Source organism: Electrophorus electricus, chromosome 7, assembly GCF_013358815.1.
Source record: "Electrophorus electricus isolate fEleEle1 chromosome 7, fEleEle1.pri, whole genome shotgun sequence".
Taxonomy (NCBI): domain Eukaryota; kingdom Metazoa; phylum Chordata; class Actinopteri; order Gymnotiformes; family Gymnotidae; genus Electrophorus; species Electrophorus electricus.
The window spans coordinates 24,924,971-24,952,285 of record NC_049541.1 but is presented as its reverse complement, the minus strand read 5'-3'; the positions used below and the strand labels follow the sequence as shown (position 1 = coordinate 24,952,285).

At 45.8% G+C, this 27,315-nt stretch overlaps 2 protein-coding genes across 3 annotated transcripts in view; one reads left to right on the top strand and one right to left on the bottom strand.

The window, feature by feature from the left end:
* The first annotated feature begins 138 nt into the window (after positions 1 to 138).
* Positions 139 to 6,220, top strand: tmem68 (transmembrane protein 68). 2 transcript variants are annotated; one of them, XM_027001272.2, is made up of 7 exons: positions 139 to 266; positions 732 to 1,114; positions 1,454 to 1,621; positions 1,847 to 2,040; positions 2,461 to 2,521; positions 2,649 to 2,788; positions 2,958 to 6,220. In XM_027001272.2, the coding sequence occupies exons 2-7, from the start codon at positions 787 to 789 to the stop codon at positions 3,060 to 3,062; spliced, it is 996 nt and encodes a 331-aa protein (XP_026857073.1). In that variant the 5' UTR covers positions 139 to 266; positions 732 to 786; the 3' UTR covers positions 3,063 to 6,220. The 2 variants fall into 2 exon arrangements, with proteins under 2 accessions (XP_026857073.1, XP_026857074.1); XM_027001273.2 differs by lacking the exons at positions 2,461 to 2,521; positions 2,649 to 2,788.
* A 2,444-nt stretch (positions 6,221 to 8,664) lies between these two features.
* xkr4 (XK related 4) overlaps positions 8,665 to 27,315 on the bottom strand; it is a 34,729-nt gene continuing 16,078 nt past the window's right edge. The window contains exons 2-3 of the mRNA XM_027001239.2: positions 19,171 to 19,370; positions 8,665 to 11,159 (exon numbers count right to left, since the gene is read on the bottom strand). Of these exons, the coding sequence (XP_026857040.2) occupies positions 10,180 to 11,159; positions 19,171 to 19,370 (1,180 nt within the window). The 3' untranslated portion in view covers positions 8,665 to 10,179. The remainder of the gene's footprint in view (positions 11,160 to 19,170; positions 19,371 to 27,315) is intronic.

Sequence of the window (27,315 nt, the reverse complement as noted above, 5' to 3'; positions counted from 1 at the left end):
CTTGCCAAGATAAAAGTCTCAACGACCAAACAGCCGTACGTTTAAAAGACTTTTATTCTACGCTTCAGCTCGACGGTCTCGTCTCACGGAAGTCGCCAAACCGACGCGTTTCCTGTTTGTGTTACATGTAATGAAAGCCGGGTATACCAGGACGGAAACATAAATAAAGGCTAAATGAAAAACTCCCAACTGTATCATGTTCATTGATACTATACTATGTAAATTAGCTATGAAGAAAAAAGCACGTTGAACGCGTATTGTAAAGAGTAAGTAGGAAGAATCTATTTCTGTTTTCACTCCGCCCTCCCCCCAAGACTGCTTAAATAACTGTCGCTAGAATTATTTATCTAGCTTGCAATGATAGTTTACTACTGCCGGTACTAAGTAGTCAGCGCTGCAGGTCAGACCATCTGTGAGGGCAGCTACCCGGAGTCAGATGTCCGATCATACTTAAGCCTTCTGATATTTGATAGAATCGATAGTTTAAATCTCGATGAAACTAGATCTATATGACATTAGCTAACGTTAAGTCAGTCCTCGTCCAACATTTGCGTAAAATGGTTAGACTAATGTTCGTTTTAAATGCTGACAAGATGTGCCTTTACTCAGTAGTCATAGTTTTACCTTTAGTTATCTGAAGATGCTCTGCATCTTGAGTCAGTCACTTGGTGGACACATTCTTGTCTGTATTTAATTCTGGACTTGTCTGTATATTTACCTCCTGTTGGCAGGAGGTGCCCTGGTTCAGTCCGGCTACCACCAGGGAGAGGAACTAAGTGAAGCAGCATGTCTAGTGAGAATGAGTCTTGCTGGTCTGGGAATGGATCTGTTGGCACACTCACGTGTCTCCTCCTGGCATGGGAGGACTGGGTGGGCCTGAGTAACCTGGAGGACTACCTCAGCTTCCTGGATTACCTGCTCTGGGTGTTTACCCCACTGGTCATCGTCTTCATCCTGCCCTTCCTCATCGTCATCCTCCTCTATCTATCCATCCTCTTCCTCCACGTGTACAAGCGCAAGAACCAGCTGCGGGAGGCCTACTCCAACAACCTCTGGGACGGAGCGAGGAAAACGCTGGCGACCCTGTGGGACGGACATGGCGCTATATGGCATGGTGTGTAGTGTGCGGCTGAAAATTAAGTGCTGACGAGAGCTCTTTTTTTTTTTATAGAAATCCATATGCAGCTTTTTAAATAGAGGTTTATGTGACACTTGTGCAAATCACCCAAATCTGATCTTGCATGATTCATCTTTTGAATTGTAGTCACAGGTAACCTATTCATTGGTAAACAAAAAATGCATAGCTAAGGGTGTAGGAATATATTTGGATCTTTGGGTTGTATCGGTTGGAATTTACAAGTAATATGTTTATTGATTGAGAAATGTAATGAGTTCAGGTACCGAATGCATGATCACTGGAAAAAAGGTGTGAGCTGAACATGTTTTTGAACAGGTTATGAAGTACATGGTTTAGAAAAGATCCCAGACAAAGGTCCCGCCCTCATCGTCTACTATCATGGAGCTATTCCTATTGACTACTACTACTTCCTTGCCAGAGTCATCATTCAGAAGGGCCGCACGTGTCACTCGGTCGCTGATCACTTCCTGTTCAAGGTCCCAGGTAAACTGACCTCTTATTCTGGAAGGCTGGAATATTCATATAAATCAGACATCTTCAGTAATCTATGGGTCGTTTGCAACGAAGTGTCAATGTTCTGTGTGACGTGTCAATAGTGACTAAATGGTATTGGGCACCAGCTGATCTCACCAGCAGAAAGGTCATTTCGCTTGTTGTTTCTAGACAGAAGCAGCGCGTTTGTGTAAAGTCCCGTGCTTGCATCCTCAGGCTTTAAGCTGCTGCTGGAAGTGTTCAGTGTGATCCATGGGCCGCAGGAGGAGTGCGTGAAGGCACTGCTCAGCGGCCACTTGCTGGGCATCTCGCCCGGAGGGGTGCGGGAGGCCCTCTTCAGCGACGAGACCTACCCCCTGCTCTGGGGCAAACGCAAGGGCTTCGCGCAGGTGGCCATCGATTCCAAAGTGGTACGTCACCGAACGCCGTCGTCCGTGTTGGGCTGACGCTGTCGGTAGCTTATACGCAGATGTCACCAGCCGCACAATCTATCGTACTATTGTGTAGTTTCCGGATCTGGATTGTTACACATGTTTAATGGATTATGTTGATTAGGTGATGACGACAAGCTGTGATGCTGCTTGTGGAAATTTGATATGTGTATACAAGTGGCCAAAACCTGTGCCAAAATAAAAACCAATCAAATCAAAGTGAGCTTGTGAATTTTAGAAATCTATATGAGGTGATGTTTCACTCAAAGTGATTTATGTGGACCAACTTTAGCTAGGAATGAACCCATGATCTTTATCACAGTAGTCATGTTCTCTGTATGTTGGGCTGTGACCATCCTAGTTAAGGGCTGTGCCATCTGTGTCACCTTTTCTCCTCAGCCAATTATTCCCATGTTTACTCAGAATGTTCGGGAGGGATTCCGCTCTCTGGGAACATTAAGTAAGTCCGGCTCGCGAGCGGAGATTTCTCTTTAATTCCCTACAGCAGTTCACTGTAATGAGTTTAGCTGGTGCTGCTGATTGTGTCCTTTGCTCTCAAAAATAATCCTCTTCTCCCCCCCCACCAGAATTTTTCAGATGGTTGTACGAGCGGTTTCGTCTGCCAATCGCGCCTGTGTACGGAGGATTCCCGGTCAAATTCCGCACTTACTTAGGCGATCCCGTTCCGTACGATCCCAAACTCACCGCGGCCGAATTAGCAGAAAAGGCATGGCTCCTTATATATCTGTCTCCCTCCCTGCCTTTGCTTGCTCGTTTTCTCTGTTCGGAGGATGGGTTTTTGGTCCTGTAAGGAACCACTGAGCTGAGCAGCAGATTTAATGAAATGAAAATGCAAGTGATTTATGGCATTTCCTCTAATCCGATCCTTTATCCAGGTACAGGCGGCGGTTCAAGGACTTATCGACAGACACCAAAAGGTTCCAGGGAGCATCCTTTGGGCTCTGCTAGAGCGATTCCACACAAGGCCCAAAGGGGAATAGCACCTGGACATTTTGGGCTTCTTCTGGAGTGATTTCACGGCAGGCTCAAAGTGGAACAGCATGTTGACTTTCTCTCAGGCCTCTAAACAAAACACTATTTACAACTCTTATTCCCAGCATCATTTAACAGGAGACAGTGTTATCAAATTAATATATTGCTGTATTATATTTTGATGTCACTGATATTGAAACCTGGTGCATAATTATTGGAAAAAATGTCACCAGACAGGCATATTTTGTAGTGGTGTGTGTTTGTATTGTTGTTCCTTGTCTTGTGCGTGTGCGCGTGTGTGTGCGCGTGTGTGTGCGCGTGCGTGTGTGCGTGCGTGTGTGTGTGTGGCTTTTAATCTGTGAATCACTTGCACTCTTGGATCTGTCTGAAGGACCACTGCCAAAACAACTTGGTCCCAAGGGGCCTTTTGATTAACTTTATATCTGTGAGAAAACTGTTTTTGTTACATGGTAGCATGAGTACTTTCTTCCATAAAATGAATATGTAATAATTCAAGATCAAAGTGGATTAGTTAGTACTTTTAAATACTTTTCCCCCTAATTATGCATACTGTGATTTTCTTGAGAGCCAGTAAGAACATTTAAGTAAACAGAGAGAAAGAAAGCGTATCTTTCATTGAGAGGTTGCTTGTTGGAGCTTCATACATCAGGATCATAGTTTGGTTTTGGTGATTGTCTTCGTATTCATGCAGTTGATTTGCCCGTGGCCCCTGACAGGTTCGGAAGGTACTGGGTACTTGCTAAGCTCTCGAAGCCTCTGTAATACTGCAGTAAGTTAAATGTTACATGAATTGTCTAAATATATGCATACTAATCACATAAGCCTAAACATTACTGGAATCAGTTCTTTGGGCTTATGACAGAAAACGGATGAGTAGTTGAGCTTTAAAGGTCACTGGTTGTGAAAATCCATCCACATGTACCTGTTTCTTGTTGAAGCACTTTGACTGGAATAGCTATTTGGATTTATCTCTGAGTTGCTGTCCCTGAACCATCTGTCCATCTGTTGAAAGAACACATTGTCTAGAGATGCGTTTTAACGGCAGCTAACGGGCGTGTTCCGCACGACTGTGTTGCCGTTGATGGATTGGTCTGATGTTGAAGAGCAAACTCTGTGCATTAATTGTAAATGAAACATGCAAAGACGTTGTAAATAATAATTAAAAAAAGTTTTTAATATAATATTTTGGTCAATTTTTGCTCATTTCGTATGCATATTTTAAGCACTAACACCATTAACTAATTAGAGCATAAAATCCTTTAAAGGTGTTAAATATTGAAAGCCTCCAGGCATATTATAATGTTTTCTGAGACCTAATTTTAAGTATCTGGCATAAACGTTTTAACACATTAAAAACTTTTTAACACACTAATGCGAGCTTTCTGGAAAGTAGCCTATTAATAAACGTTCAGTCAGAGTTCAATCAGTTCTTGGGCTGCCATAGACCTGAACGCCAGCTCACATGGACAGACTGGTAAAAGTGGGGAAAGAATGCCATGGATTTGTTCATTCTGAACATCATGGTCATTATTTATCCAGAAATTGGTTTTGAGATCTAGCTTTTCTTTCTTTCATGTTTCATTGATTTATATACACAGACAAAGTTGACCTGAATTTGATTATAATTCGGATGCAAGAAACACTTGGACTGGTGCCAAATTTGAATACAACAAAGGATACTGATAAAATGACCACAGTGTACTTTATTAAATGAATTTGGTACTTTGTGTTGCATTAGAATCAAATAAAAATTTACAAAAATCCAATATATACAAAAATGTAATGTTCTTTTTTACTCCTCAATTTACAATAAAATCAGATAACAGATTCAATGCATTTTGAGCACTTAAGACTTTCATCACACAATGCAACTTACTCAATAGACCAATAATGAACAGTTTTTTTAATCATTTTGCTTTTTTTCATTTAATACATCACATACACCACACTAGTTTTATCTGAATTACGCCAAATGTAACATCCATTCCTATGGCGTTGTCCACTACTCGACGGACACCCTTTATAGTCAGGACTTGAAAAGGAATGTTCTTTTAAACATGTACATTTACATACATTTATTTACAGTTAAACAGCCATTTGTAGTTGCTAGTGGTGAGGTTCCATTGCAACTAAAATACCGAAAACACCTGTACATCATTTTAGGTCAAACCTAACTCAATGCATCTATCCAAAATTCATCAGTCTACTGTGCTTGTACTAATTCCGTGCTCTGGTGTTAAATACAATCAGCCCTAGACCTGTATATGTATTTTCCCCCATGACACTATCATATCTAATTATCTAGCTCTAATCGTGAGGGACAATCATGTAATCGTTATTCAATAAAACAACTCCAGCCTTCGACTCATGCCGGCGCATATGCGTGAAAATAAAAAAAAAAGAAATACCATCACACTTTCTTCATGCTTTCCCAGTTGATTACATCAGTAGTTTAATAACTTCACAACTTGTAAAACCGCTGTTCATAACCAGAGAAACATCCATGCTGTCGTCACTTCTTCCATTCATGAGACTGCGATTACAGACGTGCTAATCAGCTTCCTTTCCCAATTTGAAATCTGCCTGTGGCAGTAAGCACAGTAACTGGAATCAAAGCATAACCACCATTCCGCTGTTGGCCCCGCTGACAGCAAGCACACCATCGGTGGCATGGGATAGCAAAGAAGGAAAGAAACCTCCAGTGAAGACAAACGACAAAAGAACCTAAGTTTCTTTAAGGCAGTCTAACCCTACAGAAGCAGCGTGCGTGGTCGCGGTGTGTATTACTGGTCTCCCTGACTGTTGTGGGTTGCATCTGAAAGTATCTGAAGTCCTGGTTTTGAACTCTGCTTTTTTTGGATGGGCTGGGGGTAAACAGGACAACCTCTGCCTCTTATGCCTTCCGGGCATGCTGGGCCTTAATAGAGGGGAGCTCTCTGTTAACTACCAGACAGCAGTCACATCTACCCAACCCTCAGGCAGAGCATGTCCTGTTTACTATCCCATATTGAGGTAGGTTATCTGTATACTTTTATTCATAGAGCAAATGTGGTAGTTCGTGGTATCATATATTTAGGGTAAACCCAAGTACACAGTTCAAACTGGAAGTGCAAAGAAATCAGATCACAATTTTTTATAATCAACTATACTAATCCCAATCTTTATATATATATATATATATATATATATATATATATATATATATATATATATATATATATATATATATATATATTCATATAGTTAGAATTGGTAGGGTTGGCTTATGTGCTTGGTGAGTCATAACTCGATTTGAGATAAGGCCAAACTGCTCTATCACTACATTATTGATGCAATGTCCTGCACTGAGCAATATTATCGATTATAGATCTAAAAACACCCTGCACTGTATCCAAACTGAGAAATAAAAAATGTGTAAACTGATGGACATTGCTCACTTTCATACGGAAAGTCCGCTGCTCGCAAACTGCAAGCAAAACTTGAGACACTTAAGAACGTGGTTTGGATGGTAGTGTTAGGGAATGACTACTTAAGTTTCAACATAAAAGAATACTTGTAATTTCCCTAAAACATGAAAACAGTTGAAAACAGTTGGCCCTGCGCCATCATGTACTTGGTTCAAGGGGTATTAGGCAGACCTGTCATTTCTGTCATCAGTACACAAACCCGCAGACATTTAAAAGGGGGGGGGGGGGGTTGTAGGGGATATTATAAGGTGAAATGTAAACAGAAGCAACTCCCTGCCCAGAGCAGCCGGCGACTGCTGTCAGCAAGAGCGGGTCAACGCGAGATCCAACAGCGGCAAAAGCAGCTGGCCGCACGCAGCTTGGCTGGATAAACAGATCGTATCTGGCGCTGACATTATGACGCATTGCCTGATCGTGCAAACAGAAGGGTGGGGCATTCAGGGTGACATTGAAATAAAAATATCAACATATGTATTATTTATGAGACAGAGAGGCCTCGTGGGTTCGAAGTCCAATCAAGATTCAGATCCGGTTCGAGATTCAGCGTTGTGGCGTCTCATACATCACCTCTCTTGTTCCAAAAGAGTTTAGGTGTATACTTGCGTGCGCTTGTACACTTTGGGTGTATACTAGGCGTATGCTTGCCTTGCTCAAAATGGTCCAGGTAGTCGTGCTCTGTTTCACTTTTAGGTTAAAGCTAAAGGGTTTTCAAAAGGCATTTGGTTGGAGGTCTGGCTGAGCGGCTGTGTTGTAGTCATTGGTCATGAGGTGGACATATAAGGACAAAAGAACATGTGAGGTACAAAATGCTGATCGCGTATAAACGCCACTAAACCATCTGAGCTGGACTGCCCTGGAGGACACTGACCTACGGGAGCCGCGTAATTCTCTTTCATTGATTATTATGCAGACCAGCTAAGAACCTGCTTTTTGCTTTTATAGTTGAGTGAAAATCTCGAGCCTTGAACGCAACTTGCTCATTTGGAAAATCATGACCAGGCATTTTAATTTGTCTCCTTTATTCTAATTAGAAAAAAAGTAGAATAGAGAGCATATCCTGCAATAGTCACCTTTATACAGCTGACGACTCGCGGCAAACCGCTGTGTGCATCAAAATGATAAGCTGAGAGCAATTTGTAGGATGCAGACTGACATCCAATAAAACCATGAAATCCACTGCCTGAGTCTAATGGCAGAATTGCAAAATTGAAATCATGCCGAAAGCATGTTGCAAATGTTTCATTAGTAAAATAAATAAAATAACATCCCTTGCTAGATGATCTCTTCCACACCATGCGATGTGGTGGGTTTCTAGCAATTTCTAACACCAGGCTCCAGTCTTGCCCAGTATTGGCCTGGCACACCCTTGCAACTTTAATACACCAAATAAATAGAAAAGAATTCTGCTGTGCTCAAGTCTTGTGCTTGTGCCTTTCTTGTCTTCACGCGTCTCTGTGAAATGTGTCTTCTGATTCCTTATGCAAAAAGACGCATTTGCAGCCTATAACTGAAAAAAACAGAGAAGAATGGAGATAGGAACTTTTCCTTCTCACGTACAGAGGATGCTATTGGCAGATTTAAAGATAAAGCATTCTGTTTCTGGGGACATGACGCACGGAGCACCGGTGCCGGAGCTCAACTCGGAGTGCTCGGGCTGTGTCTGGGTGCACTCTGCAACATCCTGGGGCCATTAATGTGGATCCAAGCACACACACACACACACACGCGCACACACACACACACACACACACACACACGCGCGCACACACACGCACACACACACACACACACACACACGCACACACACACGCGCGCACATAAACACACACACACACACGCACACATACACACACACACACACATACACACACACACACACACACACACGCACACGCACACACGTACACACACACACGCGCGCACATACACACACACACACGCACACATACACACACACACACACACATACACACACGCACACACACACACGCACACACACACACGTACACACACACACGCGCGCACATAAACACACACACACACACGCACACATACACACACACACACACACACATACACACACACACACACACACACACACGTACACACACACACACGCGCACGCATGCACAATAAAACCTTTTCACAAAGCCACACACAATGACCACCTGCTCTGCTCCAGCAGAACAATATATCTTCACTATTTTGAATGTGAAGTTCATCCTAATTCTAATGAATGTCTGGCTGCCAATGCTGTGGCGGATTGCTTTGTGTGTGGTTTTGTGTGTGTGTGTGTGTGTGTGTGTGTGTGTGTGTGTGAGTGTGTGTGTTTGTATGCATGTGCGATCATACTTGTCTATGGTTTAGCTGTGTCTCCCATTTTCTCAGTACATGTTTATATGTGTCTATGCTGTGTGTGTGTGTGTGTGTGTGTGTGAGATTTTGTGTGCACGTGTGTGCACGCTATTTTCCTAACAGATCCTTATCAGCCAGTGGCCGTCACTATGGCGCGAGGCTGGGTGGCCAATAGGAGTTGAGCTGCCCGGAAGTGTTTTCTTGGCCTGGTGTCTTCTCTAGGAGAGAAGAAGGTGAGCTTATGTCCTTCTGCCTCGGAAACACTCGCACCCATGCACCTGGGTAGTCCCGTCTCACTTCCTTCCAGTGTTTGATGACCACAAACCTTTGCACGCCTTGTTTTTTCCCACTTGTTCACTTGTTTCTTTGTACAGGATTCAAGTAGATGGCTGAAATGCTGCCCTGGTTCTATTTACAGTTAGTGGCAGAGACTCATGGTCCACAATGAAGTCCAGTAGGGACCAGGTTTTTGGCACTGGGAGAGGTTTGCTGATGTCAGAGGATTCATGGGTTTCAGCACCCTGGACAAGGACATTTCAGCTCCACAAGTTTGGATCGCGTGAGACTTTGTCCCCTGCGTCTCCAACACCGGTAGTCGTAGCATGGCAACGTGTTATGAGTTCTGTTGCTGCATGGACAATGTATTGTGGAGGATACTCTTTAGGGGAAAGCTCCTGGTTTTGGGTACAAAGTACCGTATGTCACTGTGACCAAACTAGAGCTGAACTCGTAGGAGTCCACAGCAGTTGGAGAACCATAAAGCTACAGAATCAGCTCATGACTCATTTCTTTGTGTGCCAACGCAGTTGGCAACACTCTGTGGTGTTTAGGACAGTGACTTCTGGAAATGGGAAGCCCCCCACTCACCACAATCGCTGACAGGGGCTTTAACGGATCACCCACTCCCTGACACAAGACGCAAGTAAAAAAAAAATTGGAAAAGAAACCCAGAACCAACATAACAGAAACGGGGAGAAATAAAATACGATCTATAGCATCAGTTAAACACATTGTGCCCAATTCTTTCGTTCTTGTTGTTAATGGGTTTTGTTTGTTTGTGTGTTTGTTTTTTTTTTTTATCCATGACAATCAACATCATGGCTGAATGCTATGCACTCTACAGTACGCGCTGCTAGTAATGTTATTGCCACAGTCCTGCTGTTTATGGTTGAGGATCATACTGAAGTTCCGCACGTGTGGGTTTGTGTGTGTGTGTGTGTGTGTGTGTGTGTGTGTGCGTGCGTGTGCACATGTGCATTGGTGTGTTTTGCCACAGCACAAGCTACAACGTGGTCTCGTATTCCAGCCGCTCGTGCACGAGCGCGTCGTCCTTGTACTGCAGCCGGGGGGGCATGGGTGAGGTGTCGATGGCCAGGATGGCCCTGCGTATGCTGCGGTCCAGCACGTGTCTCTCCCAGGCCGGGTAGCGGTTGCGGCACACGTCTATCTTGATGACAGTCTCCTCGAGGCGCGGCACACGCGACGAGGGTGTGGACGGCGCCGTGGGGCGGACCTGAAAGACGGGCGGGGCGCAGCCGTCGCGCTCCGTGCATTTGCCGTCCCGCTCAGCGTCCCGCGCCAGCGTCCCACCGCCTCCCCGGTTGGAGCGCAGTGAGTTGGTGGCGCCCTCGCCGGGCGGCGGGGACCCAAAGCCCCCTGCCCCACCCCCGACGCCCTCGTCCAGCCGCGCCAGGCTGGCCGAGCGGCCGAAGCGCGTCCCGTTGGGGTGGAAGAAGGTGTAGTACATGAGCATGAAGACCACACCCGTCAGGAAGCTGGAGAAGATGACGCCGAGGGCGGGCACGGCGAAGGCGTCGGTGGCGGCGGGCACGCGGTACAAGTACCAGAGCGCGCTCAGCGTCGTGTTCTCCAGCAGGATGACGGCGTAGTAGACCAGCAGACGGCAGCGTGTACGCCCCTCCTTCACGTTGAACCAGCTGAAGATGTAGATGACGCCCACCACCATGTCAAAGACGATCTCCTCCCACTTGGTGACGCAGAACTCGGTCTCGCAGTGCACAATCCAGAAGGTCATGATGCACCAGTGCAGCACGATGAAGATGCCGAAGTACAGCTCGAACACGGAGGCGAAAAGGGCGAAGGTCACGACTCGTGCCGCGATGGTGAAGAAATGCCAGCAGAACTGGATGATGATGGCCAGGTAGCTGACGGGCTTCTTGTCATCACGCGAGTCGCGCAGGGCCTTCTGGTAGGAGGCCAGCGCCCAGGCCAGCGACACCAGCGATGCGGCCGCCGTCATGCCTATGAGAGAAAAGACAGAACAGAGGCACGCGTGAAAATCACGTGAAAACCCTGGAAACCCCTTTTTTTCCTGTTCCGTTCTCTTCACAAGTTTAGCAGCACTACAGGCAATGAGTTTCTCCTGATAACATTTAGGTTCTATCTCAAAACTGTGAACGAGGCAAAAAAAAAAATTGCTATCAAGAGACCATTCACTGAATAAGTCTGAATAACATGGTTAATGGAAAACAGAAAAAGCAAAGCACTGATGTAATCTCATTTGCATACTGTTTCGAACTAGCTGCAATTCAATATTAGGAACAATGGCATTTTAAAATCACAGTGTATTTTTATATACGTGCATGAAACGCATGCCAAAGAGAAAGATGCTCTTAAATCCCACAAGGACCTTCATTTCATCATTAGACCTTTGTAGCTCCAGGGAATGCAGAGGGGGAGCAGGTTAATAAAAGATGCTAACTGTGCAACCTGCGTCTGCTGCTTTTTACTTCCTGCATAAACTTTAGTTTTACTTCCTGCGTAAGGATCTCCATTCTGTTACAGGTGTCCGGGCGAGGACTGTGGACGTGCGGGTGGGTACCGCGGTGACCGAGACTGGTGACTGGTGGCTTGCCAGCGAGCCCCACCTGACCGTGGCTAAGAAGGCTCCTGCCGCACGGCGGACGCCGGCCAGGCCCACGTGTGTAGCCGCGGCACTCCAGATCTCTGCGAGGAGCTGGGTGCCGTGGTTACTAAGTGCTTGTGCTGTAGGAAGAAGGAGAGCAAGAGCGAAAGAGAGAGAGAGAGAAAGAAAGTGGGAGAAGAGGAGGACCCTGGACTAAGACAGCAGCAGAGAGAAAAAGTGAGAAGGCAGAGGTAGAAAATGAGAAATGTTCCAGGAAGGGGAAGAACTTTCTAGCTCCACAGCGTCACCTGATTTCTCCACAGTGACCATGTGACGCAAAACAGCTCGGATGTAGGCCGGGATTCCGATCTGAAACTTATCCCAGCAATACCATCAAACCACTTTGAGCTGTTGGGGATTAACCAGTCAGCTGTCCACAAAGGAATTACACCTGGAAAAGTAAATGATAACTCAAACCAAAAACTCAACTCAACTCAACTCGGGATCTACGAGGGCTAGAAGGACTGGGCGTCAGAATGGTCAGCTCTCTTCCAAAAGTATCAGGCTTTGGTTTGCCTGGATCCTCAGACCAATCATAACATTGAGGCTCCAATCAGATCCAATCAGAACACTGAGGCCCCGATCAGATTCAATCAGAACACTGAAGCCCCAATCAGAACCAACCAGAACATTGAGGTCTGCCTTCTGACATGAGGGCTCCTCCTCTTGTATCATTGTCCCTCTCAAACACATTCCATTCAACTTGGGAGGGGCTTGACAAACAGCTGATTCAAATAACCCCTCATTAAGGGCTGCGATTCACCCGGACTGGAGTTGTGAATCAGGATCTGTACAGTTCACTTGAATCATGGCCGTGCGGTGGTAGTAGGGGGTGGGAGGTGGCTCCGCTGTCTTTGGCTCTTCGTTTTACTACGGAAATGGAATTATCCAGCGGATCTCCAATTTCAGCAGCCTACGACAGTGGAGTGCGTTTTATGTGTCTGCAGCACTGCGGTGGCGTATTTCAAAGCTTTCGACGTTGTCCAAAAGCCACTTTGATAGCGTTGCCGCTGTAATCGAGGTTACGGGTTCTGTCCCCCAGCGTCACTTTGAGCGTCGGGACTTGAAGTCAGGCTCAGGAAAGAGGGCTGTCCTTTGGCCCAAGCCACAACTACTCCAAACGTCTGCCAATGGGTAGCCTTCCTATGTGCTAATTAGTTGAATCAGCTCAGTTTTTACCCTGCTTGTCTTGCGGCGTGCTCCGGGGTTTGTCACAGCCCACGGTGCCGAGGCCTTCAAGGAAGATCGGACCTCGGGCACCGTCTGGCCCACTCACGCTCGAAGATCTGAGCAGACAGCAAAAACATGGCGTCTCGGGTTCCCGAGATGACACTGCTGTGGTCTACGCGCGTGAATAATTGATGGGGCCTTCGTGTGAAAGGCACAAAACATTCAGATTCGACTCCATTCGTGTCCAAATAAAACTGAGCGCCATTTCTGTCTGGGTGTCCAGGTTCGATCGCCTCCTGTGAACAGGACCATGCGCTGTGCACGGGCCAGGCTGGCGAAGAGAGGGGAGTCCACCCGACGCAGACCATAACTCCATTTGTCCTTATCTCTATTCGGCCTTTAATACCAAACGCCATTACAGTTCATTTCATTTGTTATCATGCTTGAGCACATGTTTGACCCATGCACAGCTCATTCTAATTACTCTTCCCTCGAGGCAGATCGAAGCAGATTTTATTTGCTCTAAGACTTCTCTCCATACACTGCGTGTTCTACCGAGGAACAGGAGGAACAAGATGACTGAGCACCTTATTTATCTCCAAGAAAATCTACAGAAAATCAGGCTCGGCCTCTTGTCTGTAGCTTGTGTCTGTTGCAGAGCATCTGATGTCGTAAGGCTGAACCCGTTGGTCCATGGGCCCGTCTGCCTGCGCTTCTGTGTGCCTGAGTTTGTTTATGTTTGTGGGTTCACTTCGTAGGTCTTTATTTTGGTGTCTTATTTATGTATTTATCCCATCAGATTAAATTTATCCCATTAGATGCCCGAGTGTGCCAGCACGGTTTAATGACTACTTTGTGAAGTGGGATAATTAACTACCCAAGCGCAGGCTGTAATTCTTCATCTGCCATTGGTGTGGCTGGCAGGCTCTTCTTCTCTCCTCTCTCCACACGAGGCAGGAGTGTATCATTCCCCGTGCTCCTCCCCACCTCCCTAGCTTTCTCCCCTCCCCCCCCTCCCTGATTTACTCCCTCCCTCCCTTGTGCGCACGCAGCACATCCCGAGGAGACGGTCTCCACGGGAACGGGCCCTGCTCCAGCGTGTCAGGCTGAGCGAGATGGGGAGGTGACGTAATGCTCCTCATGGAAGCTGCAGTAATTCGGGGCAGGCTCGGAGGGAGACGTGTGCATTTGTCTGTGTGTAGGAGTGTGTGTGTGTGTGTGTGTTTGTATTTACATGCCTGTGTGTGGGTGTGTTGGAGCGTGCGTGAGTGTATGTGTGTGTGTTCCTGTGCGTGGGTGTGTGTGTTGCCTAGGTGGGTGTGCCTGTCTTTGGAGACTGTACGGGTGAGGGGGTTATGTAAAAATCACTGCAGTGTTGAACTCAGCAAGTCTCCTCCCATTAAAAAGTTCAGCAGGAAACACCTGCCTCAGCGGTACCAGCACTCACAGGAAGTGAAGAGATGATACACACCATAATCACAATCTTTAGCTTGGGTTACATCATCTGACGTTTGACAGTCATTTGATAGAACTGGCAGTACCATATGCACTTATTTCTGCCCAAACCAGAACCTCTCCGAATCTCCGGGCTTCTGTGCTCCGCGATATTTATATCCCAGCTCTTAGCTACAGCTCGGAGAGCTGCACGTCCGTCTTTCTTCCCGTCTGTACCAGAAATCCCGAACTTCCCGCATCCGGGCTCGAGGGGCCTGGGTCCGGTTTCTCTAGCCGCTCCGTCAGAGCCCGAGCAATAACATCGCGGCCTCTCGTCAGCCTCCGGTGTCCGAGCGTGACCCGCTTCTCTTCCTGCCGTGACATCGCGGAGCGCGGTGTGCTCTCCGCGATGCTCGCGGGGCTTTCAAAGACTTCAAATGCGGTGCGCCGTCTCCCGGGAGCTCCGAGAGCTACGGGACGCAGCGCGCGGGTGGCGGCTGTGCGAGTTATGAATCGATAACTGCCTTAATTCACCTCAGGATGACTTTAACGACACAGCGGCGCTGTCAACCCAGAGCCACACAAAACCGAAGGCCGGGTCTACATGGAAGGAGACAGGACGGTGCTGTCTATCAGAGAAGCGTACGTGATGTAAGAAATGAAAAGATTGATATATTGCCTTTGTGTGCAGCTCACAGCGCTGTATTAGTGAGACCAGGTCAGAGCAGAGACAGTCTTATCAAACCCATTAAGAGCCACTTATTTGCAAATGGAAAACCGTAAGCTCATTATAACAGAGGGAGCGCAGTTTAAAGGTACGCACTGCATGATCATATCGTGTTCCGTGGTGCCTTAAACTCTTCTGACAAACGATAGTTTTGTTTTTGTTTTGTTTTTTACGTTGACATTGATGTGGGGTGAACGGTTTCTTAAACAGAATGGAGTGTTAGGATTCAATTTCTGTCGAAAACGCTTTCTTTCACCCCATCCATGAGGCTAAGAGGTGCTCTGAGATTATTGAAAGAATTTTGCCTTTATTATGAAGAAAATAATAAAATGAATAAAAAAACCCGATGTACTACTGATAGACAAATGCAAACAGGTTAAACTTATAGTGTGCTTGTCATTAAGATGTAATATCGGACATCAAACCAAAACACTGTCTGCTGAAACAGACAATAAAGATTTAATAGCCTCAGATGAAGGCACACTTGGTGGTTTAAAAGAAAAACACTTTGTGATCGTTTGAACTCATGTTCAACTTTTGTGGAGTTTATCTAGGAATCTCATGAACAGTAATTGAAGAGGAAGAGGAACTCATCAACGTTTAGCTTTCAGGGACTATATTCCACAGTGAAAAGTCTAAAAAGTCTAAACATAGAGCAGAATTTACAGTTTAAAGATTCTATGGTTCATCAGTGCAGTGACTGAGGGTGTATCTGAACGGATATAAAGTGCAAAACATAATAAATATTTTATAAACTGAACTCTACTCTCCATTCAACTTGCAGGGCTTGCTCAAGGTTCTCAAATGTCAGCCCTGAAGAACAGTTCAGGGCTCCTCGGCCTACAGCACAGCTCAATAGACAGAGATCAGGTTCTTCAGGAGAGGAACCTGGTGTGTTAAAGCAGGAAAAACGAAACAATTTTGCACCTCTATGGGATGGCGCCACAGAGACTGACATAACTGACGAACCCTAAAACTGAAATTATGCTGTAAACGATCAGGTTTGTACGCTCGCATACAACAGAAAGCTTTTTTAGCGGTGGGAAAAAATAGCTCACGCAGGCGTGCGAGCGGGCTGCCCGAGCGTTTCTCCCGCGACGGCGTTCGCTCCGGAGCGGGAGAGCGCGAGGGAAAGCGCGAGGGACAGAGCAGGTCTCGCGTACTGTCGCTGTGTGCCAGAATCGCAGTAACTATGGCAACTTCGGTGAGGAGAGAGGAAGAGCGTGTGAGAGCGAGAGGACGGACTCGAAGCGAAAAAGAAGAATCAAACATTTGGCCGTCGCCGTGCTGCGACTTAGTCAAACGTAACCAATTAATTCCGACTTTTAAGACAGCAGTAAAGACTTAAAAACACCTTTGCTGTTTTTGTGTGGATATTTGAATTTTTTTTAAAAAATTTGTAAGACTTGTAATAGAAGATAAGCAAGTAAAAAACTTGTAAGACTTGTAAGCGAGTGATATATCAAACAATTAACGGTAAACTGCCTGGAAGATATTGAATGTGCTCTGGTTAGAAGTACCAGCATAGTAAAGAAATGTTAAAAAACGAACAAAAAAAAAAACAAACAAAAAAAACGCCGTCTCCCCCATAATATCATTTCCTTGGTTATCTGGAACAGAACATTCAACCATTTTACCGTAGCTTCTCGTGTTAGAACATAAAGAACGGAACGCTGAGTGCAAACATGTTAGGCTAGTAAGTTTCTGGGTACATCTAGCGTGATAAAATGTGGAAGAGACCGGAGGATACAGGGTCAGGTTCAGACAGGACTTTGTACTACCAAAGAAGACCATCCGTAAAGGAAACGCTGAGGAGGTTGGCACCAGGGCATGTAAATACATTCGGACGCTTTACATTCTGGGTGTTTTCTCAATAAATCTGGTGTACAAGTGCATTGCTCCGGCTCTAAGGAAGTTGACGTGGAAAGGTCTCAATAGTTTGATGTACGCCTTGAATTCAGTAAAGATACTAGCTCTCAACAGAGCTCAGGGTAACTCTGAATGAGGTCCTACAAGGCCCTGTAACTGAACAGCTCTGAAAACCCAACCCAGACTTTATTTGAGCAATGGAAGGAGAGACAGAGAGAAAGCTAAATGCGATAGCAGCGTCTGCACCCTCACCGTCATAGACAATGGCACAAAATAGCAATTAAAACGTTAACGCTCATCCAAAATGCTGATATAATAAAAACTATAAGGGACGCTTAATATTATTCAAATGAGGCCGTGCTAATGGAACCCTGTGCTTTTACGTTCATTGATAGCCACAGGGTAGCATTTTTTGGTGAAGTGTTCCTTTAAGGTGCCCTTTAAAATCATTTCTGAGATTTGATGAAAAGATTTCACAAGCAAAACGGGAATGAAATGATTTTTTTCTCCTCAAACCAAGTGGTCTATAAAAGTGAGTGACGTCACGCACACAGCAGGTATTTCAGAAGTGTGGAATCAAGATATGAGTCGCCAATGCATTTTCCTCAAAGACAAAAAAAAAAGGAACAAAGCAATAGTTTTTATGGAATTCTCCTAAAAAAAGCATTTGAAATCCCCCCCCCCCACCCCCCGGAAAGGTCCACACAGACTCACCTCGGCTAGACACCAGAGGACATGAAATCACTTTTACAGGAGTGAAAGTGACAGCGTCTTTCAAGTATGGTGACAGGACGAGCTCTCTCTCTCCTTCTGTCCTCGCTCTCTCTCTCTCTTAGCAGGAAAAGATATGTAGGAAGAATGGCAGTAAATCTGGGAGGTCTCCACTGCACATTGACACTTCCACTGCACCCACACACCCAGCCATAAGGCAAATACTCTCCAAATACTTCACAAATACTCCCCGACTCACGGCACCTCTGACCCAACATAACCGACAACAGCTGCCGAAGCATACTTTTAGCAGCGTTTAACACTGATTTGTAGTAATACCAGGCAGTCCAATAGTCCAAATGACCCTCTGCGCATCTGACAGAAACAATTACAGTATAAATGACACACAGAAGACTTTTATCTGTTTTCATTTCTGCTGTGCGAGCAGGACAGGACATTCCCCGGAGACAACAATTCAAACTCATTAAAAGTGGATGGCGGTGAACATAACTGGCTGCAACTGTTCTCTTTCTCTCCCCTGAAACTTCTTCAAGGCTGGGCGACTGATGACAGCCTCTCTTTCCAGTAGCTTTCCATGGTGAATCAGCCTCGCAGGAGTTTTTTTTTTTCTTTTCACAATCACTTAGACATATTTTATGAAACTGTGGCTCATTTTCTCAAAACTCCAACCACAGAACAGTAATAACATGGGCACAAAATGCAAATTACAAACTTTTGGTAAACAAAACACGACATTCAAAACTCTTATCTCTTCTCAACATGATATATTTGCATCAAAAAGACCCATACATGGTTAATCTGTTAAATAATATAATATTATACACTGATGTGTTCAATGCAAAACAGTACAGTGTGTAATAGAGTTTTGCTTTTTTATTTTCAGTGTTAGACTTACGCATATTAGATGTAAAAGAGCTCTGAGTGTGTGTGTGTGTGTGTGTGTGTGTGTGTGTGTGTGTGTGTGTGTGTGTGTGTGTGTGAAAAGCCGAAAACACGCATGTGAGTTTTTGTTTGTGTTTTGCTTACTCGGCTTAAGGATTTGGTAAGATTCAGGCTTTAGTAATTGCGTATGAAGCTGCAGTGTGTAAACAGTTGTGTAAAACTGTGCAGGATTACCTCTGCCTCATGGTTAAGACGGCTCATGAATAACAACAGTCTAACTGACCATTGCTTTTCGCTAATTTAGAACATGCTGTGGAATGCTACTCAGTTGGGTGACTTAAAAGGAATAAGTTCTTCAAAAATGTAGGCAAACTGGCAAAATGTCATCGTCTCAGCATCTGGCTTTCCAGAAGAATTAACGGCTAAATGCTGTGCTTATAGATGAAAGCTAATATCTACTCAAATCGGACAACTGGTGGCCACTGGCTTTCGTGCGCTGCCTCATCCATCCTTGCCGGCCCAGCTGCTGTTACCTTGCACGGCCTGGAGCTTCAGTGTCTGGATGATGATGCAAAGCTGGAGGACCAGCTGCGGGGCGCTCTCCAGAAACGTGGCAAGCAGGTGGAGCATGCTCACATCGGCGTACTCATACACCATCCTCCAGTAGAACCTCCAGCGGTCGTTCTCCCCACTCTGCCGGCTCCGGATGCCCAGGTAGATCGTGTGGAAGTACCTGGTGAGGACAACAGGCTTTTAGTTTGGCTTTGGTTCTGGACAGGCAGCCAAGCTGACCTTATGTAACTGCTGTCAACATACCCAACTTTCATCCACTAGGTAACAATATTCAACTCAACATTCATGTACACATTAACACGGACTGATTCAACTCATTAACCCAAAGCTGTGAAATGCAACCATTATTACGTGTAAGTATCTCCATACACGATAAGTGTCATAAAATAATTCCGATTGAGGTAATCTCCGAGTGAAGTAACCGCCCTTTTCAGTGGTACCATCTCTACACTTAAGCACACAATTTGCTTGTCTTAAAACGGGACATTTTTCTCTGCTAAAGCCATTCGCCGTTTCACATGAATGGCCAACGTCAATATTTACTGCTTCAACACTCTTCCCTGAAAAACCTGAAGAGTGAGCCTGAACTTTTTAATGCGTGCCTTCCACTGGAGAGGAAGGTAAACAGTGATTAAGGTCACGGACTCTTGCGTCATCTGCCTGTCATTCGCTTGGTAGAAAGAAGAAAAAAAAAGATCGCAAGGTAACCATTTCCACCATTTCCACCTACTGGCTGCTTTTCCTTGCCGCTAAAGCGGGAAAGTCAGATAAAACAGAGCACGGCACCGATTCTGAGCCGGGGAAAAGTTTCGGAGTGTCTCAATGAACAGCTCCGTGTGCACTGCTATGGCAACGGCTGCCTCTTTGTGCAGCGAGATCTGAAAGGTTAATGACTCCAGGGCCATTCTCGCTGAGAGAAAAGGCTCGGCTGCATGGCACGCCACAGACAGAGCGATTAAGCGCGGTAGGGGAGGGCTCCTTTCAAAAAGGCTTGTTCACATCATGTGTTCGCGATAAAGGACGTGTTTGAGCGAGGACAGCGTGCAAACCCCGGTGCCCGGAGAGGGCTGGTCATTTGTGGCCTCCAGTTCAGTGTTCTCCAGTGGACGCCACATGACTGCTTCCATGACAGAGACCACAAGTTAATGCCCAACTGATTCGGCCTTGGAGGCAGGCGGAGTTGCCAAGCGTCTTGCCTCGGCTCACTACCTCTAGGCCAGCGTGCTGCAGGAAGGCTTAGTGACAGTGTCTAAGGAGAAAGGCCTCTGTCCCTGCCTCCAAGGCATAAACTAAATCTTACTAAGATGTTTCCACTCACTGTTTCTTTGTTTGTTTGGTTTTTTGTTTGCTTGTTTTTGCATTTCTTTAACTCTCCTGATACTCTGAAACAGGGAGTTCAATGTTTATCATTGGATCACTCACTTACTTATCTTCTATTACAAGTCTTACAAGTTTTTTTTTTATTAAAATATCCACACAAAAGCCTTCCAACAGCAAAGACGTTTTTTTAAGGCTGTAGTGTTGTCTTAAGGTACTCGACATGGTTAAGGTACTCAACTTGTAATCATGAGGTTGAGGATATCTAGTGGCACAGCCTGCACTATAAGGCACTGCTGTGATTGGCCAGACTGCTGACGAGGGGGGCGCAGTGTTCCTCCTACAGGAACCTGACACCACTGCTCCACCTCCGCCAAAAAAGTGGCCCATCTCGCCGCACTCCATCTCTCCGTTTACGCCCCCGACCCTTACAGGTATTCAGCCAAGAGGACCTCCCCCCCACCCAACACACAAACCCAGTCCTACATAAACATATTTTACATGCATATGCACGCATTTGTTGCATATGCATATATTGCATATGTATACGGAGATAACGAAAAACACGACCCTCTCTATGATTCCAATGCGAGGGATTCTGTATACTTTGGCAGCTATTAAGAGAAGTAAATCAAATTAAACAATTCTCCAGTATAGGTTATGAGCTTACACTCCAGACTCACAGCTTAAACCAAACACTCATAGCTTAAGCCAAACGTATCTAACTCAAGTCAGGAGAGTTGATGGTGCATGTCACACGCTGCTGTAAAACTCGAAATATGTATTAGGGCAATGTTCTAGATACGTCATACCAGTTTTGAAACTCTGACCTATTTTCTTCCCAAATGAAAGTTCTAGCCCTGCAGTAGCAGGGTGTCAAATTTAAGTGTTTACTGTCTGAGTTTCTTAATGCATTCACGAGGTGTCAGACTGTGTGCGCGAGACGGATTTGCACGTAACTTGCTCTGTAATGTGGTGGTGTTGACAGAGGAGGTGGGTGGTGTCCAGACATGCAGTAGGCGGTGTCAAGGGAAGCCAACTGTCAGTGACTGTTGGGATGCCCTCAAAGCTCAGGACTCCCTTGTAAATTCAGGAATTTAACATCAGTCCAATGATTTAATGTCTCGTCAGCTCAAGGGTCCGTACTGTTTTTTTAACGATATCCACCAACCAGAGCTATGCACATGCAGTTACACTGCCATCATTACTTCTCCTAATTGGAGGGAAAATATGAACAGTCGCGATTTATAACTGTCCTGCAGAAACATTTTGGTGTACAATGGCAGACAAACTGTGTCTGACCGAATTCCTGGCAGTGATCGCCTGGCCCACAGAGGCCTCGATAGCTGTGGCTGTGGCTCCTTCTCACCGGCGTCTCTCCGGAAGCTCCCGCGCCAGTACAGGCAGCGACCTGGGGACCAGCTTGGTAAGCCCCACCCTCCTGACATTCACTCCCACCCGCCGGGATTGTTTGATTATAAGAGAGACCCGCCCCATGCTTGGCCCACTGGGCAAAACACCCACGGGGTGAGAGCAGGTTCGGCAGGCTCCAGATCAGCCACGAGGCAGTGTCTGCTCTCAGCTGCTGATATGTTTTCCCCTCTGGCAGCAGTCCACCCGAAATGGCAGGCGGGTGTGGGAGGTGTGGCCTGTGGCAACTCATCTCACTGGGTTCTCGCCAGTAGCTCTGTATGCCCCTATAACACCGCCTCCACGCACACACACACATCCCAGAATGGATTAGTCCGACACTGGCGTGCGTCCTCTCGAGGGCAGGCGGTTGTCGGATGCATGCGGGTCTGCCCGGAGGGTGGAGCATCGAGTGTGTGCACTCTGACTCAGGCAGGTTCATCGGTACGCTTCATGCTTTAATGACGTCCTAAAGGGACGTGTAGCCGATCACATGGAAACAAGGGGATTAAAAAAAAACCACAGGGCGAAACGATGCATGCATGCACAAACAACGTCAGGACGAGAGCAAGTGGAGAAAGAGGAGGTGCAATCATCTGATCTCTACATGTAAATGGTAGCATTGATTGGTCTGTAGTGTTAGTGTAGATCTTGTGTGTGTGTGTGTGTGTGTGTGTGTGTGTGTGTGTGTGTGTGTGTGTGGAGATGCAGTGTTGGTGTAGATCTGTATTCTCTACTTTCTGCTGGCTACACTTTCTGCTACATTCTCATCACCTCCTTGTTTTTGTTTCAAACCGTCAATGCTAACAGACATCTCCCTCTACTAACACACACACACACACACACACACACACACACACACACACACACACACACACACACACACACACACACACACACGTGCATCTCTGCCACCTTGGAGAGCTTACGCTTTCCCACATCTGCCAATCAGGCAGTAAAAACACCCCACCAAGAGAGTTCAGATTTGTTTGTTTTTATAACAGATTGCATCAGGTTTTCAAGGCTACTTTCTGTTGCAACAATCACACCACACACTCGAAAAACCCACCAGCTCTCTGCTGATCTTTAGTGAGTTGCATGTTTATTTAAGTTCAAATAATGAGAAGATGGATAGTCCACACGCTTTTGTGACAGACTCAGATCTAATCTGGCCTTATATTTACAGCATTTGGTCAACTCTCTTATCCACAGCAACTTATCAGTATGACCTTGGTGTTACTGGCACTACGTTCTACCTGTACCACCATGTGAGCTACAGGACCTCCTTTAATGACAGACGAGTTATATGTAATAGTGCCTGCATCTCCACAGCTTGAGCTGTCTACCTGAAAGTGCTGAAGTGGCATTTAAGAAGAGTAAGACTGATGCAACAGCATTGCGCTATGACACGCTCACAAACCGCGTTCGCTCCCGGCTAACCAGGCACATATAATCGTTAAGAATGCCTGCCTGAGTGTGATGGGTGCTGTCATTTAGGCATTTCTACACATGCTATCTGAATGAAAGTGCAGAGTGATCAGAAAGCGTTATTGTTGATGATGACAGATGCCGGCACCCATTAGTGTGACCGCGGCCTGCTTTAGTACATACTAATGACGAGCCTCGTGCTGACCGTACAAAGCCGCACTTGTAATTCCGTACACAGGTTCGCCGCATGCCTGTGAATACTTTTTAATCTTGCCCAATGAAAAATCTTATTAGCAGGATACAGAGTGGAGAGGTTTGTCCTGTAGGGGGTTTGCGAGTGAGGGATGAGGGGCATGTGTCCTGACTTCTGTTAAGTGCTCTACTCCTACTCGTCCATCCGAGCGGGTCGAGTGCCTCATTTCTACACTTGCTCGGAACCGCCCGAAAGCAAAAATATACTTCCAGCACATGCAAGAAAGTTCACCAATGCGTGCAAAAGTGTGAGTTTTGCTTTGTGAATAACCTCCCAAACGTGTTGGAAGAGGCTGTGTGCTGCGACATGCGCCGATGGGGGGGGTTTCACGGGAACCAGGGGAACGGACAGCAGGCAGGCGGCAGGCTCCACCCCCTGACCTGAAAATGAACCTTCAAGTGCAGTCACATGAGAGGCACAGGTGCATTATTTATTTATAAAACACCAGAGGGAGGCGTGTGGACTACAGATTCTATAGAGACATTGAGAGCGCACAGAGTATGTCATGTATTTCTGTATAACTATACAAAGAGTGAGCATATATTTTCTTTAGCACAGTTTGTGTGTGTGTGTATGTTCACATCTTTTGCAAATTATGAGTTGAGTAACAAAATGTGTCCTACCTGAAATAATTTCAGGTTCTGTCATCGGAGATTCGATACAGTGCAGGGACGCAATATTAAACCGTATGTAACATTTACAATTGCTGCTCTCTTTGAATAACAGTTCGCATACCTGTATGGTGGTTTAACGTCACCAATGAAAGGGGGCTGTCAAGAGATCGTGAACAGGAATAGGATTTGAAATTGCACAGAATTATGACCAACACCCACCATCTGTGAAAACCAACAAAAGAGGCGCAGCTATCGAGTAGAATGCTGTTCCACGAGTTTTTTAGTTATTTATTTATTGTCACGGTTGAGATCACTCGACCCGCGAATGAGCCGGTCAGAACAAGACTTTGCTTTTATGGATTTTGAGAGGCAGGTTGGATGAGCGAGAAATGCGCGGCTGACAGGCGGAGCCAGTCGCGAACATCCACTGCAAAAGCAGCAAGAGTCATGCCCCCCCGAGGCAGTGCTTCCTAGAGTCGGTTATGGAGCAGGAGGAGCAGTCGGTCCCAACGCTGTCACGGAGAAAAGAAAATGGACCTCCACTTAAGGGTGTGCTGCCCCCTTTGCTGACGATCAATATACCGTATGGGAGCATGCAGACGCCCCATCAAATTAAAGCGGCGATGAACATTAAAAGACGAAGGCTGCTGTCATTAGGCTGTCATTTCTCCGAGAAAGCTACATGCAAGGAACACACATACTGAAAGTCTACCCAAACCTCCATAATGAGAGTCAGTCTTCCGCACATGTAAATAATTTTGTTCAAAATCACACAGTGTTCATGAAGGATTCATCAAATTTATTTTTATATATGGTGAGGCTTTTAACTGAGAATTGAGTGCTGAGTTTTTTTAAAATCCTGTTTTACGATACAAGGATGTATCCATGATGTACTTTGATGTGTAACAATACCGATTGACCACTCAGATGGCCGTGAGTGAAGGTGTGATAAGGTGGGCTGGAGAAACTCCGCTCCACGTCTGAATGACTTTGGTATCGGACAAGGTCATCAGGAAAAAATCAGTTCAAATGTCCGCCACAAACCTTCCCCCCAAAAATACAGATATAAGTGAACGTTAGCGTGAGTTAATTTGCATAATACTAACTGGCTCCTACTAGCTTTCATTAGCCTCATTTGCATTCTGATGATAAGCCTGTTCATTTATTATTATGGCTTTTGTCTTAGTACATATAAGGGTCTTTAGGGGTCCTAAGTTATAGCTGAATCCCTGGTGCTGCACTGGACCGGAGCTGGGATTGATAGCCTGGATCTCCGCACGGCCCCGGAGAGACGGCCCTGGGCGGGCAGCGCAGTGATGAACGACACTATCCTGCCACCAAGAGGAGCCGACCCATTCCAAATCAATCGGACCTTGTTATTCAACAGTTATGGCAGGCCCTTAAGCTACGCGCTAAACGCCGCGGAGAGGAAGAAGGTCAATAGCGTACGGCCTCGTAAATAAAACGGTTATCACCCTGCGCTAAATCCACGGCGCCGCCGTCTTTCTGCCGTTTACCGGGCACGACGGGCACATATGTTTCAAGCCAAAGGGAGAGGGTGCGGCAGACAGCCACGGTTCAAATGCAATAAAAACAAAAAACAAAATGGAGCCAATAGATTCTGAATTTAGCAACATGATTGTTTGGAAATGTAATTGCTTCATTGCGATTTAAAGATGTCAGTGAAATGAAAAGAACTGTCCCAATGTAATGAAAATTGTATTAAATATATACTGAATACATAATAATATTAAAACATCTTGGTTCTTTTCAATTATACCATGCAGGCGGCCCTCACTTAATTCAATCAGTTGATTTGACTTCCAAAAGCCCATATTTAAAAGTGTCTTCATATAATATCCTATAATTAAGAGATTAGGGATGATAGCAGTTAGTCACGGTGCTTAGTACAAGCTGAAATCACACGAGAAATGGGCTAAATCGAAGACTAGTGCATGAGATCAGTGTGCAAGTCTCAGGGTGTCAGAGATGAGATGAGCATTTAAGTCTTGGGATGTCAGAGACGAGCATCTAAGTCTCAGGGTGTCAGAGGTGAGACGAGCATTTTAAGTCTCAGGGTGTCAGGTGTGCAGATGATGGAACGGATTGGTCAGTGGCACCTTGGCCGGCCAGGGCACTGCGGCCGGACACGTCAGTCCATCATGCCAAAGGGTGGTGCCAACACTGTGGCATTCTGCAGTGTGACACTATGAAAGTGTACTGTTACCATGGTGCTGCTGTCCTCTGAGTGGACTCTGACATTCACTTTAGCCAACTAGGGACAGACACAGAGAGGGAGAGAGAGGGATGAAGGGGAGGAAGAGAAGAGGGGAGGAAGATATATCTGACAGTCTGCACTAGCCCATGGTTACACGCGCACACACACACACACACACACACACACACACACACACACACACACACACACACACACACACACACACACACACACACACACACACACACACACACACACACAGTGCTCTGGTGCTCATGAGGTATGACTGCCTGGGTTTTAGCTACTATTTACAGCAGAAATCCCACTATATGTTCAAGCACATCAGCATGAAGCATCACCCTAACCTGCAAGAATCCTTTCTGTCATCTGGGATTGTAAGGAAGTCTCTTTCTGTCTGTCTGTCTGTCTCTCTCTCTCTCTCTCTCTCTCTCTCTCTCACACACACACACACACACACACACACACACACACACACACACACACACACACACACACACAAACCTACAAATATATTCACAAAATATCGCTACAGAAGTGGTATTATTTGCGTAGTGAGTCATAGCTAGAATGATGATGTCGGTTCTTGCTTGATTTGTTGCAGTGGAGAGATTTCAAGCCTTGACCTTGTATAATTCCAGTCAGTTTTGTGCCAGTGTGGTGATTTAAAGGTCTTTCGATTGGCACGCTCTGTCAAAGAATTTTTTCCTTTTTTTCCCTCAAAACAGTCTGTTCCACGTAGCTGCTCCAATTAAAAAGGGATGGCTATCTGAGAGAAGTGTGGTTCGACTCTCACGGAAAGCCGGCAGGGAGAACATGCACACATGGCTGGCTTTGAAAATTACGT